The sequence below is a fragment of the Convolutriloba macropyga genome, chromosome 6 (assembly GCF_964194025.1).
Source record: "Convolutriloba macropyga chromosome 6, txConMacr16.3, whole genome shotgun sequence".
Taxonomy (NCBI): Eukaryota; Metazoa; Xenacoelomorpha; order Acoela; family Convolutidae; genus Convolutriloba; species Convolutriloba macropyga.
Window position 1 is genome coordinate 48206887 of NC_134473.1, and position 20424 is coordinate 48227310.

The 20424-nt window shown below is 44.1% G+C and overlaps 1 protein-coding gene across 1 annotated transcript in view; it reads right to left on the reverse strand.

Moving 5' to 3' along the window:
- LOC142341723 (uncharacterized) overlaps window positions 1–20424 on the reverse strand; it is a 111077-nt gene that overhangs the window by 57275 nt on the left and 33378 nt on the right. Inside the window, exon 2 of the mRNA XM_075392889.1 lies at window positions 17832–17978. Within this exon, the coding sequence (XP_075249004.1) occupies window positions 17832–17978 (147 nt within the window). The remainder of the gene's footprint in view (window positions 1–17831; window positions 17979–20424) is intronic.

Consider the following 20424-nt stretch of genomic DNA (forward strand, 5'->3'; position numbering starts at 1 on the left):
GAGTCATACCGAACATCGTCGGCAAAGAAATAATCCAAGAGGAAAAAGAACTTTTTCTCTCAGAACGGATGGGCTAAACAATGCCCTACCAAAAGATCTTCATAAAAATCTTGAGCAATCAATTGAACTCTCAAGCCCGTTGGCGTCATTCAATAATGATTCATTCGAAATTCAACAATGTGAATTAGAACAAAACAAGATCATTCTCATACAGAAAGCAGACATACAACGTGAACTCATCTCGAAAAAATCCAGAATCGAAAACAATCTAACAGAAATGAAGTATACCATCTAGCTGGCCTCGATGAAAGGAGCATCTAGCTGGCTTAACGCACTTCCGTTATCAATACATGGTTTTGACCTCACGAAGACAGTTCCGTGATGGAATAGCACTTCGCCACACCTGGGAAGCGAACAACACGCCAGCCATATGCCCATGCGGGAAAGAATTTAGCCTCACCCATGACCTACATTCCGTCAAAGGCTGGTATACCCACCTACGACACAACGAAATCATAGACGTGTTTGCAAACCTGATGGATGACGTTTGCCACGATGTTCAGATAGAGCCGAAACTTCAGTCGCTCGATGGAGAAATTTTCTCGAGTAATTCCAACACTACTGATGATGACGCTCGATTAGACATCAAAGCAAACGGTCTGTGGGGCTCCCGCTTTAATCGCACTTTCTTCGATCTAAAGATTTTCAAACCTCATGCGAAGAGCTGCCCTAAGACCATAAAAGATGCAAACAAATATCACGAGAGCATCAAGCGAAATAAGTACGCAGAGCGAATCCGCGAAACCGAACACAGCAGCTTCAACGCACTGGTTTTTGCTTCCTCAGGCGGTGCTGGGCCATCAGCATCGCGCGTTATGAAACAACTCGCAACCAAGATCAGCGAAAAATGCGGAGAGCCGTACGCCGACATTATAAGCTACATCCGAACGAAAATCAGCTTCGCATTTCAGAGATGTGTTCTCTGCTTGAGGGGATGTCACGCCCTCAAGCCTCGTGTTCTCAGTGAGACTTCGATTAGCGCCGTCGTGGAGGAGGGAAAGCTGCACTGAGTGTTTGCCTGCTTAACTCCATTCATTTAACTTGTTTCCTATATTAATTAATGAGTGCCAGGGATTTCTCTTTTCACCTATTTTCAGAGATGTCTACTAATGATGCTCCAAGTGCTTCAACAGCCAGCGGGTCTGGTTCAAAAGCGACCGATGACGTGACCGCTCTCAAAGCCAAGATCACCATTCTTGAGGCTGAAGTTGCAGCTAAAGCCAATGCCATCCCAGTGCCTGAGAAGACGATAGTTGGTATACCAGTAACTACGAATGTTGAGGAGAGCCAGCTATTGATACACAACCGACTGATGGTGGTTTGCCGACTTTACACAAGAAGGCGGGGTCATCACAGATGTGGCATCAGGAGAATGTGGCATCCTTGCTACAACAAGAAGACGCTTGCTAAGATGGGTATGATCAACAAGACTGCACAAGGCAGGGGTTCTCAGACGATCTGGACGTTCTGTTGTTCTATCACAACTACATCGTACGAGGTGACTCTCACCCCTAGATGTGACACTCGAGTGCGAACTAGAGAGAGGAGGCCTTTACGGCAAAACATCAGTGTCGCTCAATTTGACATTTATACAGAGCGTGTTAGTCAAGGCTTCAATAATTATCTTAACCTCGATTTTAATGGGCTTATTCAGAAAGAAGTATCGCTACACAACAATTTGCCAAAGCAAGAAATTCATGGCGTCGTACCCAAATCGATAGTCGACTCAATTCAACTATATCGTCCAATGAACCAAGAATTAGCCCGATTTGCTGCGAGTCAGTTTCAAGAAAGCAATCCTGTATGTTATGCAGATGCTATTTACATGAGAGGGTTTGTACTAATGCAATTCTTGGTCGATATCGATTCTACTGGGCACAATTGAGATTGGACAAATCTTAATGACAATATCACAAATGTAATCCTGTTCCCCGACGACGCAGCAGCTATGACCATTAGCAAAACCAATATGGGGAGAGCACTGGCTGGCGGTGGCATTGCGGTTACCGAATGGCAATTATCAGTTCGTGAGGTGTCAGTTTTTGCTGAAGTTGTGGAGGAAAAGCCTATTGTGTCGCCGCAAGGTCGTGGAAATAATGAACATTTGCTTTATTTCTTGGCAGCCCCTGAAGTTCCGAAATGTTATTGTGTCTGCAGATGCTGGCGATAAAGGTTTAGCATGCCTGTCTGCGAATGAAGTTTGGGCAATCCTCAGAAAGTTTGCTTCTCGAGAGCCGAGCATCCTGACTTAATACGTGAGCTCTTACAAGAGCTGCAATATTCATGGCGGGTGAGCGGGTCCCAGTACTTTTAGCCGCTGCCGCTAACGCACAAATGCCTGCCCCTGTCGGTGGTGCCGCACACGGCATACAGTATACATGGTTGTCAGGCAGAGGTGAGCTTGGACAATTGACTATGCCAGGCGTATCTGATGGCAATCTGTGTTGAGGCGCGTTAGCGATACAACCAATTACGTTTGGTGCAACCGATGAGTTCGCAGAATGGGAAAATGTGACAACGAAAGACGCACGCAACCTCTGCGAAATCGGTGTGACAGTAGGACTGTTCGCAGGATCGGCCTATTCCCTGGCTTGGTATTCGTCCAACATCACGGGACATGCGTTGAATCAATTTTCGCGTAGAGAGGAAGAAGGGCTAGAACGGGCCACCAAAGCAGTTTCTGTCTCGATCAGCTTGCATCCCAGAATGTGGTGGACGATGCTAGCGTGCATGGCGTGAGAGCATCAAGGGAAATAAGTACGAGGAGCGAATCCGCGAAACCGAGCACAGCAGCTTCAACGCACTGGTTTTTTATTTGCTCGGGCGGTGCTGGGCCATCAGCATCGCGCGTTATGAAACAACTCGCAACCAAGATCACTGAAAAATGCGGAGAGCCGTGAGCCGACACTATAAGCTACATCCGAACGAAAATCAGCTTCGCACTTCTGAGCAGCTGTGTTCTCTACTTGAGGGGAAGTCACGCCCTCAAGCCTCGTGTTCTCAGTGAGACTTCGATTAGCGCCGTCGTGGAGGAAGGAAAGCTGCACTGAGTGTTTGCCTGCTTAACTCCATTCATTTAACTTGTTTCCTATGTTAATTAATGAGTGCCAGGGATTTCACTCTTTTCACCTATTTTCAGAGATGTCTACTAATGATGCTCCAAGTGCTTCAACAGCCAGCGGGTCTAGTTCAAATGCGACCGATGACGTGACCGCTCTCAAAGCCAAGATCGCTCATCTTGAGGCTGAAGTTGCAGCTAAAGCCAATGCTATCCAAGCTCTTTAGAAGATGATAGTTGGTATACCAGCAACTACGAATGTTGAGAGCCAGCCATTGATACAGCACCGACTGATGGTGGTTTGCCGATTTTACACAAGAAGGCGGGGTCATCACAGATGTGGCATCAGGAGAATGTGGCATCCTTGCTACAACAAGAAGACGCTTGCTAAGATGGATATGATCAACAAGACTGCACAAGGCAGGGGTTCTCAGACGATCTGGACGTTCTGTTATTCTATCAAAACTACATCGTGCGATGTGACTCTCATCCCTAGATAAGACAATCGAGTCCGAACGAAAATCAGCTTCGCATTTCAGAGATGTGTTCTCTGCTTGAGGGGATGTCAAGCCCTCAAGCCTCGTGTTCTCAGTGATATTTCGATTAGCGCCGTCGTGGAGGAGGGAAGCCTGCAATGAGTGTGTGGCTGCTTAACTCTTCCTTTGCTTATTCCCTGATATTCCATTTTTATTTTAATTCTTCCATACAAGTTCCCTAAGTGCCAAAGGCGGGCATACGCACCTAAGACCTGCTATATGTATGTACACCTTAACCGTATTGTATCTGTAGTTTCTTTTTGAATTTAATATGTCCGGCACGTTATTAGTTAAAAACCTGTTTCCTATGTTATTTAATGAGTGCCAGGTAATTCCCTCTTTTCAATTATTTTCAGATGATGTCTACTAATGATGCTCCAAGTGCTTCAACAGCCGGTGGGTCTGGTTCAAATGCGACCGTTGATGTGGCCGCTCTCAAAGCCAAGATCGCCATTCTTGAGGCTGAAGTTGCAGCTAAAGCCAATGCCATCCCAGTGCCTGAGAAGACGATAGTTGGTATACCAGTAACTACGAATGTTGAGGAGAGCCAGCTATTGATACACAACCGACTGATGGTGGTTTGCCGACTTTACACAAGAAGGCGGGGTCATCACAGATGTGGCATCAGGAGAATGTGGCATCCTTGCTACAACAAGAACCCGCTTGCTAAGATGGGTATGATCAACAAGACTGCACAAGGCAGGGGTTCTCAGACGATCTGGACGTTCTGTTGTTCTATCACAACTACATCGTACGAGGTGACTCTCACCCCTAGATGTGACACTCGAGTGCGAACTAGAGAGAGGAGGCCTTTACGGCAAAACATCAGTGTCGCTCAATTTGACATTTATACAGAGCGTGTTCGTCAAGGCTTCAATAATTATCTTAACCTCGATTTTAATGGGCTTATTCAGAAAGAACTATCGCTACACAACAATTTGCCAAAGCAAGAAATTCATGGCGTCGTACCCAAATCGATAGTCGACTCAATTCAACTATATCGTCCAATGAACCAAGAATTAGCCCGATTTGCTGCGAGTCAGTTTCAAGAAAGCAATCCTGTATGTTATGCAGATGCTATTTACATGAGAGGGTTCGTACTAATGCAATTCTTGGTCGATATTGATTCTACTGGGCACAATTAAGATTGGATAAATCTTAATAACATCACAAATGTAATCCTGTTCCCCGACGACGCAGCAGCTAAGACCAATAGCAAAACCAATATGGGGAGAGGACTGGCTGGCGGTGGCATTGCGGTTACCGAATGGCAATTATCAGTTCATGAGGTGTCAGTTTTTGCTGAAATTGTGGAGGAAAAGCCTATTGTGTCGCCGCAAGGTCGTGGAAATAATGAACATTCGCTTTATTTCTTGGCAGCCCCCGAAGTTCCGAAATATTATTGTGTCTGCAGATGCTGGCGATAAAGATTTAGCATGCCCGTCTGCGAATGAAGTTTGGGCAATCCTCAGAAAGTTTGCTTCTCGAGAGCCGAGTCTCCTGACTTAATACGTGAGCTCTTACAAGAGCTGCAATATTCATGGCGGGTGAGCGGGTCCCAGTACTTTTAGCCGCTGCCGCTAACGCACAAATGCCTGCCCCTGTCGGTGGTGCCGCACACGGCATACAGTATACGTGGTTGTCAGGCAGAGGTGAGCTTGGACAATTGACTATGCCAGGCGTATCTGATGGCAATCTGTTTTGAGGCGCGTTAGCGATACAACCAATTACGTTTGGTGCAACCGATGAGTTCGCAGAATGGGAAAATGTGACAACGAAAGACACACGCAACCTCTGCGAAATCGGTGTGACAGTAGGACTGTTGGCAGGATCGGCCTATTCCCTGGCTTGGTATTCATCCAACATCACGGGACATGCGTTGAATCAATTTTCGCGTAGAGAGGAAGAAGGGCTAGAACAGGCCACCAAAGCAGTTTCTGTCTCGATCAGCTTGCATCCCAGAATGTGGTGGACGATGCTAGCGTGCATGGCGTGAGAGCATCAAGGGAAATAAGTACGAGGAGCGAATCCGCGAAACCGAGCACAGCAGCTTCAACGCACTGGTTTTTTATTTGCTCGGGCGGTGCTGGGCCATCAGCATCGCGCGTTATGAAACAACTCGCAACCAAGTTCACTGAAAAATGCGGAGAGCCGTGAGCCGACACTAAGCTACATCCGAACGAAAATCAGCTTCGCACTTCTGAGCAGCTGTGTTCTCTACTTGAGGGGAAGTCACGCCCTCAAGCCTCGTGTTCTCAGTGAGACTTCGATTAGCGCCGTCGTGGAGGAGGGAAAGCTGCACTGAGTGTTTGCCTGCTTAACTCCATTCATTTAACTTGTTTCCTATGTTAATTAATGAGTGCCAGGGATTTCTCTTTTCACCTATTTTCAGAGATGTCTACTAATGATGCTCCAAGTGCTTCAACAGCCAGCGGGTCTGGTTCAAAAGCGACCGATGACGTGACCGCTCTCAAAGCCAAGATCGCTCATCTTGAGGCTGAAGTTGCAGCTAAAGCCAATGCTATCCAAGCGCTTGAGAACATGATAGTTGTTATACCAGCAACTACGAATGTTGAGAGCCAGCCATTGATACAACACCGACTGATGGTGGTTTGCCGATTTTACACAAGAAGGCGGGGTCATCACAGATGTGGCATCAGGAGAATGTGGCATCCTTGCTACAACAAGAAGACGCTTGCTAAGATGGGTATGATCAACAAGACTGCACAAGGCAGGGGTTCTCAGACGATCTGGACGTTCTGTTGTTCTATCAAAACTACATCGTGCGATGTGACTCTCATCCCTAGATGTGACAATCGAGTGCGAACTAGAAAGGAGGCCAAGACGGCAAAACATCAGTGTCGCTCAATTTGACTTTCACACAGAGATTGTTCGTCATGGCTTCAATGATTATCTTAACCTCGATTTTGGACAATTGAGCTTGGACAATTGACTATGCCAGGCGTATCTGATGGCAATCTGTTTTGAGGCGCGTTAGCGATACAACCAATTACGTTTGGTGCAACCGATGAGTTCGCAGAATAGGAAAATGTGACAACGAAAGACACACGCAACCTCTGCGAAATCGGTGTGACAGTAGGACTGTTCGCAGGATCGGCCTATTCCCTGGCTTGGTATTCATCCAACATCACGGGACATGCGTTGCTTCAATTTTCGCGTAGAGAGGAAGAAGGGCTAGAACGGGCCATCAAAGCAGTTTCTGTCTCGATCAGCTTGCATCCCAGAATGTGGTGGACGATGCTAGCGTGCATGGCGTGAGAGCATCAAGGGAAATAAGTACGAGGAGCGAATCCGCGAAACCGAGCACAGCAGCTTCAACGCACTGGTTTTTTATTTGCTCGGGCGGTGCTGGGCCATCAGCATCGCGCGTTATGAAACAACTCGCAACCATGATCACTGAAAAATGCGGAGAGCCGTGAGCCGACACTATAAGCTACATCCGAACGAAAATCAGCTTCGCACTTCTGAGCAGCTGTGTTCTCTACTTGAGGGGAAGTCACGCCCTCAAGCCTCGTGTTCTCAGTGAGACTTCGATTAGCGCCGTCGTGGAGGAAGGAAAGCTGCACTGAGTGTTTGCCTGCTTAACTCCATTCATTTAACTTGTTTCCTATGTTAATTAATGAGTGCCAGGGATTTCTCTTTTCACCTATTTTCAGAGATGTCTACTAATGATGCTCCAAGTGCTTCAACAGCCAGCGGGTCTGGTTCAAAAGCGACCGATGACGTGACCGCTCTCAAAGCCAAGATCGCTCATCTTGAGGCTGAAGTTGCAGCTAAAGCCAATGCTATCCAAGCGCTTGAGAAGATGATAGTTGTTATAACAGCAACTACGAATGTTGAGAGCCAGCCATTGATACAGCACCGACTGATGGTGGTTTGCCGATTTTACACAAGAAGGCGGGGTCATCACAGATGTGGCATCAGGAGAATGTGGCATCCTTGCTACAACAAGAAGACGCTTGCTAAGATGGGTATGATCAACAAGACTGCACAAGGCAGGGGTTCTCAGACGATCTGGACGTTCTGTTGTTCTATCAAAACTACATCGTGCGATGTGACTCTCATCCCTAGATGTGACAATCGAGTGCGAACTAGAAAGGAGGCCAAGACGGCAAAACATCAGTGTCGCTCAATTTGACTTTCACACAGAGATTGTTCGTCATGGCTTCAATGATTATCTTAACCTCGATTTTGGACAATTGAGCTTGGACAATTGACTATGCCAGGCGTATCTGATGGCAATCTGTTTTGAGGCGCGTTAGCGATACAACCAATTACGTTCGGTGCAACCGATGAGTTCGCAGAATGGGAAAATGTGACAACGAAAGACACACGCAACCTCTGCGAAATCAGTGTGACAGTAGGACTGTTCGCAGGATCGGCCTATTCCCTGGCTTGGTATTCATCCAACATCACGGGACATGCGTTGCTTCAATTTTCGCGTAGAGAGGAAGAAGGGCTAGAACGGGCCACCAAAGCAGTTTCTGTCTCGATCAGCTTGCATCCCAGAATGTGGTGGACGATGCTAGCGTGCATGGCGTGAGAGCATCAAGGGAAATAAGTACGAGGAGCGAATCCGCGAAACCGAGCACAGCAGCTTCAACGCACTGGTTTTTTATTTGCTCGGGCGGTGCTGGGCCATCAGCATCGCGCGTTATGAAACAACTCGCAACCAAGATCACTGAAAAATGCGGAGAGCCGTGAGCCGACACTATAAGCTACATCCGAACGAAAATCAGCTTCGCACTTCTGAGCAGCTGTGTTCTCTACTTGAGGGGAAGTCACGCCCTCAAGCCTCGTGTTCTCAGTGAGACTTCGATTAGCGCTGTCGTGGAGGAGGGAAAGCTGCACTGAGTGTTTGCCTGCTTAACTCCATTCATTTAACTTGTTTCCTATGTTAATTAATGAGTGCCAGGGATTTCACTCTTTTCACCTATTTTCAGAGATGTCTACTAATGATGCTCCAAGTGCTTCAACAGCCAGCGGGTCTGGTTCAAAAGCGACCGATGACGTGACCGCTCTCAAAGCCAAGATCGCTCATCTTGAGGCTGAAGTTGCAGCTAAAGCCAATGCTATCCAAGCGCTTGAGATGATAGTTGGTATACCAGCAACTACGAATGTTGAGAGCCAGCCATTGATACAGCACCGACTGATGGTGGTTTGCCGATTTTACACAAGAAGGCGGGGTCCTCACAGATGTGGCATCAGGAGAATGTGGCATCCTTGCTACAACAAGAAGACGCTTGCTAAGATGGGTATGATAAACAAGACTGCACAAGGCAGGGGTTCTCAGACGATCTGGACGTTCTGTTGTTCTATCAAAACTACATCGTGCGATGTGACTCTCATCCCTAGATGTGACAATCGAGTGCGAACTAGAAAGGAGGCCAAGACGGCAAAACATCAGTGTCGCTCAATTTGACTTTCACACAGAGCTTGTTCGTCATGGCTTCAATGATTATCTTAACCTCGATTTTAATGGGCGCATTCAGAAAGTGTCGCTACAAAACAATTTGCGAAAGCAAGAAATTCATGGCGTCGTGCCCAAATCGATCGTCGACTCAATTCAACTATATCTTCCAATGAACCAAGAATGAGCCCGAGTTGCTGCAAGTCAGTTTCAAGTAAGCAATCGCGTATGTTATGCCGATGCTATTTACATGAGAGGGTTCGTACTAATGCAATTCTTGGTCGATATAGATTCTACTGAGCACAATTGAGATTGCACAAATCTTAATGACAATATCACAAATGTAATCCTGTTCCCCGACGACGCAGCAGCTATGACCAATAGCAAAACCAATATGGGGAGAGCACTGGCTGGCGGTGGCATTGCGGTGACCGAATGGCAATTATCAATTCGTGAGGTGTCAATTTTGGCTGAAATTGTGGGGGGAAAGCCTATTGTGTCGCCGCAAGGTGGTGGAAACAATGAACATTTGCTCTATTTCTTGGCAGCCCCTGAAGTTCCGAAATATTATTGTCTGCAGATGCTGGCGATATAGATTTGGCAGGCCTGTCTGCGAATGAAGTTTGGGCGTTCCTCAGAAAATTTGCTTCTCTGAGAGCTGAGCATCCTGACTTAATAGTTGGTTTTACAAGAGCTGCAATATTCATGGCGGGTGAGCGGGTCCCAGTACTTTTAGCCGCTGCCGGTAACGCACAAATGCCTTCCCCTGTCGGTGGCGCCGCACACGGCATACAGTATACATGGTGGTCAGGCAGAGGTGAGCTTGGGCAATTGACTATGCCAGGCGTATCTGATGGCAATCTGTTTTGGGGCGCGTTAGCGATACAACCAATTACGTTTGGTGCACCCGATGAGTTTTTCGCAGAATGGGAAAATGTGACAACGAAAGACGTACGCAACCTCTGCGAAATCGGTGTGACAGTAGGACTGTTAGCAGGATCGGCTTATTCAATGGCTTGGTATTCATCCAATATCACGCGACATGCGTTGAATCAAGTTTTGCGTAGAGATCGCGTCTTGATCAGCTTGCATCCCAGAATGTGGTGGACGATGCTAGCGTGCATGGCGTGACAGCATCAAGTGAAATAAGTACGAGGAACGAATCCGCGAAACCGAGCACAGCAGCTTCAACGCACTGGTTTTTTATTTGCTCGGGCGGTGCTGGGCCATCAGCATCGCGCGTTATGAAACAACTCGCAAACAAGATCACCGAAAAATGCGGAGAGCCGTGAGCCGACACTATAAGCTACATCCGAACGAAAATCAGCTTCGCACTTCTGAGGAGCTGTGTTCTCTGCTTGAGGGGTTGTCACGCACTCAAGCCTCGTGTTCTCAGTGAGACTTCGATAAGCGCCGTCGTGGAGGAGGGAAGGCTGCACTGAGTGTTTGCCTGCTTAACTCCATTCCTTCGCTTATTCCTTGATATTCCATTTTTATTTTAATCCTTCCATACAAGTTCCCTATATGTGCTATACGTATGTACACCTTAACCGTATTGTATATGTAGTTTCTTTTTGAATTTAATATGTCCGGCACGTTATTAGTCTAAAACTTGTTTCCTATGTTAATTAATGGGTGCCAGGGATTTCACTCTTTTCACTTATTTTCAGAGATGTCTACTAATGATAGTCCAAGTGCTTCAACAGCCAGCGGGCCTGGTTCAAATGGGACCGATGACGTGACCGCTCTCAAAGCCAAGATCGCTCTTCTTGAGGCTGAAGTTGCAGCTAAAGCCATTGCTATCCAAGCGCCTGAGAAGACGATAGTTGGTATACCAGTAACGTATGTTGAGAGCCAGCCATTGATACAGCACCGACTGATGGTGGTTTGCCGATTTTACACAAGAAGGCGGGGTCATCACAGATGTGGCATCAGGAGAATATGGCATCCTTGCTACAACAAGAAAACGCTTGCTTGGGTATGATCAACAAGACTGCACAAGGCAGGCGTTCTCAAACGAACTGGACGTTATGTTGTTCTATCACAACGACATCGTGCGATGTGACTCTCATCCCTAGATGTGACAATCCAGTGCGAACTAGAGAGAGGAGGCCTAGATGGCAAAACATCAGTGTCGCTCAATCTGACTTTTATACAGAGCGTGTTCGTCATGGCTTCAATAATTATCTTAACCTCGATTTTAATGGGCGTATTCAGAGAGAAGTGTCGCTAAACAACAATTTGCGAAAGCAGGAAATTCATGACGTCGTGCCGAAATCGATAGTCGACTCAATTCAACTATATCTTCCAATGAACCAAGAATGAGCCCGAGTTGCTGCAAGTCAGTTTCAAGTAAGCAATCGTGTATGTTATGCCGATGCTATTTACATGAGAGCGTTCGTACCAAGCCCAGCAGCTTCAACGCACTGGTTTTTGGCTTGCTCGAGCGGTGCTGGGCAGTCAGCATCGCGCGTTATGAAACAACTCGCAAACAAGATCACCGAAAAAGCGGAGAGCCGTGAGCCGACACTATAAGCTACATCCGAACGAAAATCAGCTTTGCACTTCTGAGGAGCTGTGTTCTCTGCTCGAGGGGATGTCACGCCCTCAAGCCTCGTGTTCACAGTGATACTTGGATAAGCGCCGTCGTGGAGGAGGGAAGGCTGCACTGAGTGTTTGCCTGCTTAACTCCATTCCTTTGCTTATTCCTTGATATTCCATTTTTATTTAGATCCTTCCATACAAGTTGCCTATATGTGCTATACGTATGTACGCCTTAACCGTATTGTATCTGTAGTTTCTTTTTTGAATTTATTATGTCCGGCACGTTATTAGTCTAAAACTTGTTTCCTATGTTAATGAGTGCCAGGGATTTCACTCTTTTCACTTATTTTCAGAGATGTCTACTAATGATAGTCCAAGTGCTTCAACAGCCAGCGGGTCTGGTTCAAATGCGACCGATGATGTGACCGCTCTCAAAGCCAAGATCTCTTTTCTTGAGGCTGAAGTTGAAGCTAAAGCCAATGCTATCCAAGCGCCTGAGAAGACGATAGTTGGTATAACAGTAACTGCGTATGTTGAGAGCCAGCCATTGATACAGCACCGATTGATGGTGGTTTGCCGATTTTACATGAGAAGGCGGGGGTCATCACAGATGTGGCATCAGGAGAATATGGCATCCTTGCTACAACAAGAAGACGCTTGCTTGGGTATGATCAACAAGACTACACAAGGCAGGCGTTCTCAAACGATCTGGACGTTCTGTTGTTCTATCACAACTACATCGTGCGATGTGACTCTCATCCCTAGATGTGATAATCGAGTGCGAACTAGAGAGAGGAGGCCTAGACGGCAAAACATCAGTAGCGCCAATTTGACTTTTATACAGAGCGTGTTCGTCATTGCTTCAATAATTATCATAACCTCGATTTTAATGGGCGTACTCAGAAAGAAGTGTCGCTACACAACAATTTGCGAAAGCAGGAAAATCATGACGTCGTGCCCAAATCGATAGTCGACTCAATTCAACTATATCTTCCAATGAACCAAGAATGAGCCCGAGTTGCTGCAAGTCAGTTTCAAGTAAGCAATCGTGTATGTTATGCAAATGCTATTTACATGAGAGGGTTCGTACCGAGCCCAGCAGCTTCAACGCACTGTTTTTTTTGCTTGCTCGGGCGGTGCTGGGCCATCTGCATCGCGCGTTATGAAATAACTCGCAAACAAGATCACCGAAAAATGCGGAGAGCCGTGAGCCGACACTATAAGCTACATCCGAACGAAAATCAGCTTCGCACTTCTGAGGAGCTGTGTTCTCTGCTTGATGGGATGTCACGTCCTCAAGCCTCGTGTTCTCAGTGAGACTTCGATTAGCGCCGTCGTGGAGGAGGGAAGGCTGCACTGAGTGTTTGCCTGCTTAACTCAATTCCTTTGCTTATTCCTTGATATTCCATTTTTATTTTAATCCTTCCATACAAGTTCCCTATATGTGCTATATGTTTGTACACCTTAACCGTATTGTATCTGTAGTTTCTTTTTGAATTTAATATGCCCGGCACGTTATTAGTTAAAAACCTGTTTCCTATGTTATTTAATGAGTGCCAGGTATTTCCCTCTTTTCACCTATTTTCAGATGATGTCTACTAATGATGCTCCAAGTGCGTCAACAGCCGGTGGGTCTGGTTCAAATGCGACCGTTGATGTGGCCGCTCTCAAAGCCAAGATCGCCATTCTTGAGGCTGAAGTTACAGCTAAAGCCAATGCCATCCCAGTGCCTGAGAAGACGATAGTTGGTATACCAGTAACTACGAATGTTGAGGAGAGCCAGCTATTGATACACAACCGACTGATGGTGGTTTGCCGATTTTACACAAGAAGGCGGGGTCATCACAGATGTGGCGTCAGGAGAATGTGGCATCCTTGCTACAACAAGAAGACGCTTGCTAAGATGGGTATGATCAACAAGACTGCACAAGGCAGGGGTTCTCAGACGATCTGGACGTTCTGTTGTTCTATCACAACTACATCGTACGAGGTGACTCTCACCCCTAGATGTGACACTCGAGTGCGAACTAGAGAGAGGAGGCCTAGACGGCAAAACATCAGTGTCCCTCAATTTGACATTTATATAGACCGTGTTCGTCAAGGCTTCAATAATTATCTTAACCTGGATTTTAATGGGCGTATTCAGAAAGAAGTGTCGCTACACAACAATTTGCGAAAGCAGGAAATTCATGACGTCGTGCCCAAATCGATAGTCGACTCAATTCAACTATACCTTCCAATGAACCAAGAATGAGCCCGAGTTGCTGCAAGTCAGTTTCAAGTAAGCAATCGTGTATGTTATGCAAATGCTATTTACATGAAAGGGTTCGTACCGAGCCCAGCAGCTTCAACGCACTGGTCTTTTGCTTGCTCGGGCGGTGCTGGGCCATCAGCATCGCGCGTTATGAAACAATTCGCAAACAAGATCACCGAAAAATGCGGAGAGCCTATCACAACTGTTGTTCTATCACATCTACATCGTGCGATGTGACTCTCATCCCTAGATGTGACAATCGAGTGCGAACTAGAGAGAGGAGGCCTAGACGGCAAAACATCAGTGTCGCTCAATTTGACTTTTATACAGAGCGTGTTCGTCATGGCTTCAATAATTATCATAACCTCGATTTTAATGGGCGTACTCAGAAAGAAGTGTCGCTACACAACAATTTGCGAAAGCAGGAAATTCATGACGTCGTGCCCAAATCGATAGTCGACTCAATTCGACTATATCTTCCAAGGAACCAAGAATGAGCCCGAGTTGCTGCAAGTCAGTTTCAAGTAAGCAATCGTGTATGTTATGCCGATTCTATTTACATGAGAGGGTTCGTACTAATGCAATTCATGGTCGATATCGATTCTACTGGGCACAATTGAGATTGGACAAATCTTAATGACAATATCACAAATGTAATCCTGTTCCCCGACGACGCAGCAGCTATGACCATTAGCAAAACCAATATGGGGAGAGCACTGGCTGGCGGTGGCATTGCGGTGACCGAATGGCAATTCTCAGTTCGTGAGGTGTCAATTTTGGCTGCAATTCAGGGGGGAAAGCCTATTGTGTCGCCGCAAGGTGGTGGAAACAATGAACATTTGCTCTATTTCTTGGCAGCCCCTGAAGTTCCGAAATATTATTGTGTCTGCAGATGCTAGCGATAAAGATTTAGCAGGCCTGTCTGCGAATGAAGTTTGGGCGTTCCTCATCCTCAGAAAGTTTGCTTCTCTGAGAGCCGAGCAACCTGTCTTAATACGTGGTTTTACAAGAGCTGCAATACTCATGTCGGGTAAGCGGGTCCCAGTAATTTTAGCAGCTGCTGCTAACGCACAAGTGCCTGCCCCTGTCGGTGGTACCGCACACGGCATACAGTATACATGGTTGTCACGCAGAGGCGAGCTTAGGCAACTGACTATGCCAGGCGTATCTGATGGCAATCTGTTTTTGGGCGCATTAGCGATACAACCAATTACGTTTGGCGCAACCGATGAGTTTTTCGCTGAATGGGAAAACGTGACAACGAAAGACCCACGCAACCTCTGCGAAATTGGTGTGACAGTTCGCAGGACCGGCTTATTCAACGGCTTGGTATTTATCCAACATCACGGGACATGCGTTGAATCAAGTTTCGCGTAGAGAGGGAGAAGGGCTAGAACGGGCCACCAAAGCAATTTCTGACTTGATCAGCTTGCATCCCAGAATGTGGTGGACTAGGCTAGCGTGCATAGCCCTTAAGATGTTTTCGCACAACAGAATGTCTCCTCTCTGCCAGTGTGGAAGAGGTGGTTTTATGGGAGGTACAATTCCAAATAAGCCACATAACAACGCACCGGGGCAATGTTGGGCCCTCATGGCTGGACCACATTTGTTCACCCCAGTTGAGATAATGCCAGCCATATGGGGCTGGGAGATGCCGCTTGTTAGTTATTTTTGTGACTGGGCCGTCTTTACACTGTCTGGAGGAGAACAGCTTAGAGTGCAGCATCCCGCTAAGTGCCACTCTTCATCCCCTATTTACCGACCTACATCCATCCTGGCCGGATGGTGTACACGGCCCTTTATATTTTTTTAGGAAAAAAAGAAAGACTAAAATTTGTGATAGGAAAATGTTGAAAACCAATCCATTGCAAATAAAAACAAAGTCAGTAACCTAATGTCAAACACTAGAGGAGTTTTCCCGGTCCCTGCAAGTGGAATAACTAAAATAACAACAATGTCGAAAAGATGGAAAACAAAATTCAAGTTTTATCAAGTCATGATGTTAAAACGTTGAAAATAATTCCATTACCGCTAGAAACAATGCAGTTTCTTATTAACAAACCCTAGAGGAGGAACCTTGGCACTTAGGGCTGAAAAAACTTCAAAAAAGGACAAATTTGCAAAAAGCTGGAAAAAATATTAAATATTATAAATTTGCGTTTATGTTTGGAGTACCAAAATATATAGCTCACAAAATGGTCAAAAAAAGTTATTATGTCTTGCAAAATACCTTTATCAACTTTTAGAAACCTCAATTAAAATCAAACTAAAAATGACATTTTAACCATGGCCTTCTCAGTAGCGTCCTTCCCTGTATTACGGCCATGCCAGTAGCGTCAACACTCTAAGCACTTGAGAGACTACTCAGCCCAGCTAGGGGCGTCTAATGAAACTTGATGCCCACTGAGCTTTACCTGTTTATCCCATTTTGAAAGCTCAAAGTCAAGAAAAAAAGACATCTTACAAAAAGACAGAGCGCCAATACAATCCAATTCTTGGATTGTAAAAAGACAACCCTCCAATACATTTCAAATTCTCTTAATTGTAAAAACATAGCACAACAAGTCCTGACCTATAATTCAAAGAATTTTCACTGAATAAACAAAAAATAGACCTAGAATGGACTATGAATGGATTGGAAAACCATTTAGAAAATATCCAATCAAAAAATCGAAAACTTTAAAAATCAAAGTCAAAATGCCGCATGTGAACAAAAAAGCTCTAGCAATAAAGCAAACTTATTAGAGAGAAAAATTTCACGTCGTAAAACCACTCGCTTTTTCGCTCCACTTCCTGTTTCGGCGTGACCAAAATCAACCACTCCAATTTGACTTCAAAATTCGTGAAAATGTGTGAACAGATCTTGAAAAAAGACAGCGCCCCAATACAATTCAATTTCTATAATTGCATAAAAAAGGAGAGCGCCTAAATAATAGCCGTTGAGATGCTGACGGCGACTATTAATAAGCATAAACTTAATATATTTTTAGAACTCAAGTTCTGTTTATGTTTTTCGGAACATTTAATCATCCATTCTGAATTTTGCTCTGTTGCGCTAGGTATTGTCAATTCTCATTAGACCAGGTGTAGTAAATGCCAATACACAGAGAAATTTATGTGAAAAACGAATCAATATAACTCAAAGATATAATAAATCGCCAATCTGTCTTCAGCTTTTCCTTAGTAACAAATTTATTTTTTGTGTCTTCATTCAATAAATTCAATACTAAGTGGACGTTAAATTGTTAAAAGGATCAATTGCGACAATAATTGAGAACTTATTTTTAGTGAGAACTCGAGAACTTCGGATGGATTGTCATATCTACAAAATTACGAAATTAGTCGCTATCGATTGAGAAGTCAGCAACCGTTCCATAATTTACTGAAATAACAAACCTTGTGCTTAGTTTATTGCTGCGGATAATTTTAACTTCAACCAGTGAAAACTTTTTGACCTTTAAGAGACGAATTCTTGAAGATTATTTAATGTAACAATTCTCCGAGATTGTTACTCAATGAGTTAAAAGGAAAAAAGGAGGCCGTAGTAACGAAGATGCAATTTTGGGCTCGTTATGTCCACCAGCAACGATGCGATGAACATAACCTGCCCATACAAACTTCAAAAACAGGCACAATGAAAGCAGACGTTCGTAAAAACACTGACGTACGTGGGCTAAATTGCATGAACCGCTCCGCCGCCTTCCACCGTGAATAATAAATATTTCTACATAGAGTTTGTGCAAGCTAATAACTGCTTCAGCAAGGACAACTAATTAAAGTGCGTCATAAAAAGCTAGGGCTCGAGTTATAGTTTCTCGTGAATGAGGTTGCACTTTATTTGAGAAAAAATTGATTGTACAGTTGCAAGGTGTTTTAACTGTTTTTGGCCTACATCACAAAAACGCTCACTGCTAACTGAGGCGAATTGTAATTGTATCTGATAGTCACCTTCACGAACTAACTGCACTAAACACCTAATGGGTTCATCAGAGTACTTCGGAGGCAGACTGGCCACTGTAAAGTTCACAATATGTCCCATAGCATGACTCTTTAACTCTTCATTGGCATCACTGTCAAATGGTTCCACCAATTTCCCTGAAATAAAATATTCACAAATAATGACAGCAATGCATACCTCGCAGATAGCCGGAAAATAGGCACCGTTAATTCCCATAACACCAAAGGATTGAGGGAACAAAAACAATGATAAAATGATTGCTGTACAAAAATATTTTTCAGTGAGAACTATTTTGATTGAATTTTGTAGTTATGCATACTCCTGTTTCTCAATGATAGGATGAAGGGGCTAGTATCAAAGCCAAAACGTATCACAGATGTTAACCAAGACTTTAATCCCGAGCATATCTTTTGACTTCGTTTCTCGATACTGTTTCTGTTCACTTTAGATTGCTTTGCCGAGCAACTGCTGTTTAAAAGCACTTCCAGTAGAATGAGTGAAAAATGAATCTATCTGGAGAAATCGAAACGATTGCATAATGTCAAAAAAGCGGCAAAATGAGGAAAAGCAAAACAAATTTTTGTTCAACGAACTAAAAACAAAACATAGAGCAAGTCCTGAAATACAATGGAAAAAACTGAATGAAAAACTCAGAACTAATGCGGTAACCAGCAGATCAATTGATCAATGCCAGTCAAAAAAACAGTCTCAGAAGTTGAGAAACTGAAGTCAAGAAAACTAAACAAAAAAAATTGCGAACACTCTTGAAGCTTTTACCCTGTAGGCTAAATTTGATCCAGGTAAATATACCCATTAACTCAAGCACAAGCCTTGAAAAAGGTTTGTTGGCTACTAACGATTTATTGAAAGTTTCTAAATTTAACAACACTACTATGTTCAAAGCCATTTTTTGTCTTTCGAATCTGTCCAGTAACCCATCTACAAGACCTACAAGCCCAAGACCTACAAGTTACATTAGCCCTTAAAATTCAAGACATTAACATCTTCAGAAAATTAGTAAAATTAAAATCTTCAGGGCCATTTCGTTGTCACCAGCAACAATTTCAAAACAAAAAAGTTTTACTGGCCCATGAATATCGATAAACTCAGAACATAATTTAAAAAAATCAGAACATAATTTAAATTTTATCCAAAAAAATTACACGATTCGTGATATTAAAATGTTGAAAAGTATTACATTGCCCCTAGCAACTATGCAGGACACTATTATCAAGACAGAGGTTTCTGGCCCCTCAAGCGGGAAAACTTGAGACAAGAATTTTCAAAAAAATGAAAAAATTTGCAAGTTTATATCACTTTGAGTAGTTATGTTTGCAGTAACGAAATATCTCGCAAGATGGCCATAATTAATATGAAACTGATCAAACAAAAAACTCGAAAAGAAAAATCGCACCACTTTGGTCTCAAAAACCTGAAAATGACCATTACCCCACATTATGGCCTTCCCAGCAGCTGCACCACTCAAAAAGTCTAAAACCTAAAAAAGTTCACTCAGAGCATCTGAAAGTCTAAAAAGGTCTATTATCAAGAAACAGAGGATGTTTCTGGCCCCTGGAGCTGGAAAACTAGAAAATGAATAAAATTTTTTATATAGGTTAATATTTATTTGAGTGGTTGTTTTGCAGTACCAAAATAAATAGGTAACAAAATGGTCATACAAATTTGAAATTAATAAAACAATAAACTAGAAAATTGACGAGAAAAATTGCACCATGTTGGTCTCCGAAACTCATAAAAATGAATATTAAACCTCTAATTAAGGCCTTCCCAGCAGCTGCACCACTCAAAGCACCTGAAGGTCTAATAAAGCCCAACATGGACCTCTAATGGAACTTAACGCCCATTGGGCGCTACCTGTTTATCTATTTTTGATAGATCAAAGTCAGAGCACCAATGCAGTCCAATCCTTGGAGCTCTGTAATAGCCGGCTGAGAAGATGAGGCCGGCTATTAAACATACTCGGCAGATTGCAGGAAAATAGCCGCCGTAGATTAGCGTAACCCCGATTGCAATTCAAAAATCGCAACAAAAAAACGTTGGGCAAATGCCTCTTCCGCGATGAGAGGAAAAAGGAGCTATTATCAATGCCAATAAACATTACACAAGGCAACTCAGACTTTTAAGAAAGTTTCAGCAGCGCTGAAGAAATTGCGCTTTATGGGTCTTCCCCGTTCGATTTTTGATTTCGTTTCTTTATGACTCTGTTCATTTTAGAATGCTTTGCTGAGCAACTGCTGTCTAAATAAACTTTGGGTAACGAGTGGATAGAGCGAAGAATAAAACCATCCTAGACAGGTCAAAAAAGGTTTCAAGCAAAATGTCGAAGAAGCGGCAAATTGAGGTAAAAGCCAAGCGAATTCTATTCGTCGAAGTAAAAAAACATAACAGGACTAATTACAGTTGGAATACAACTCAACAAATAAGGCGGAATGAAGACAACACTCAGCCTGCTTCAACGAACAATTAGAAAGTAAATAGAAAACTACGAAAACTTAGACAAATTTGTTTCAGTTCCCTTATAGAAAAATAAGGTTATTGAAGTTATTGTGTCCAAAAAAGCGA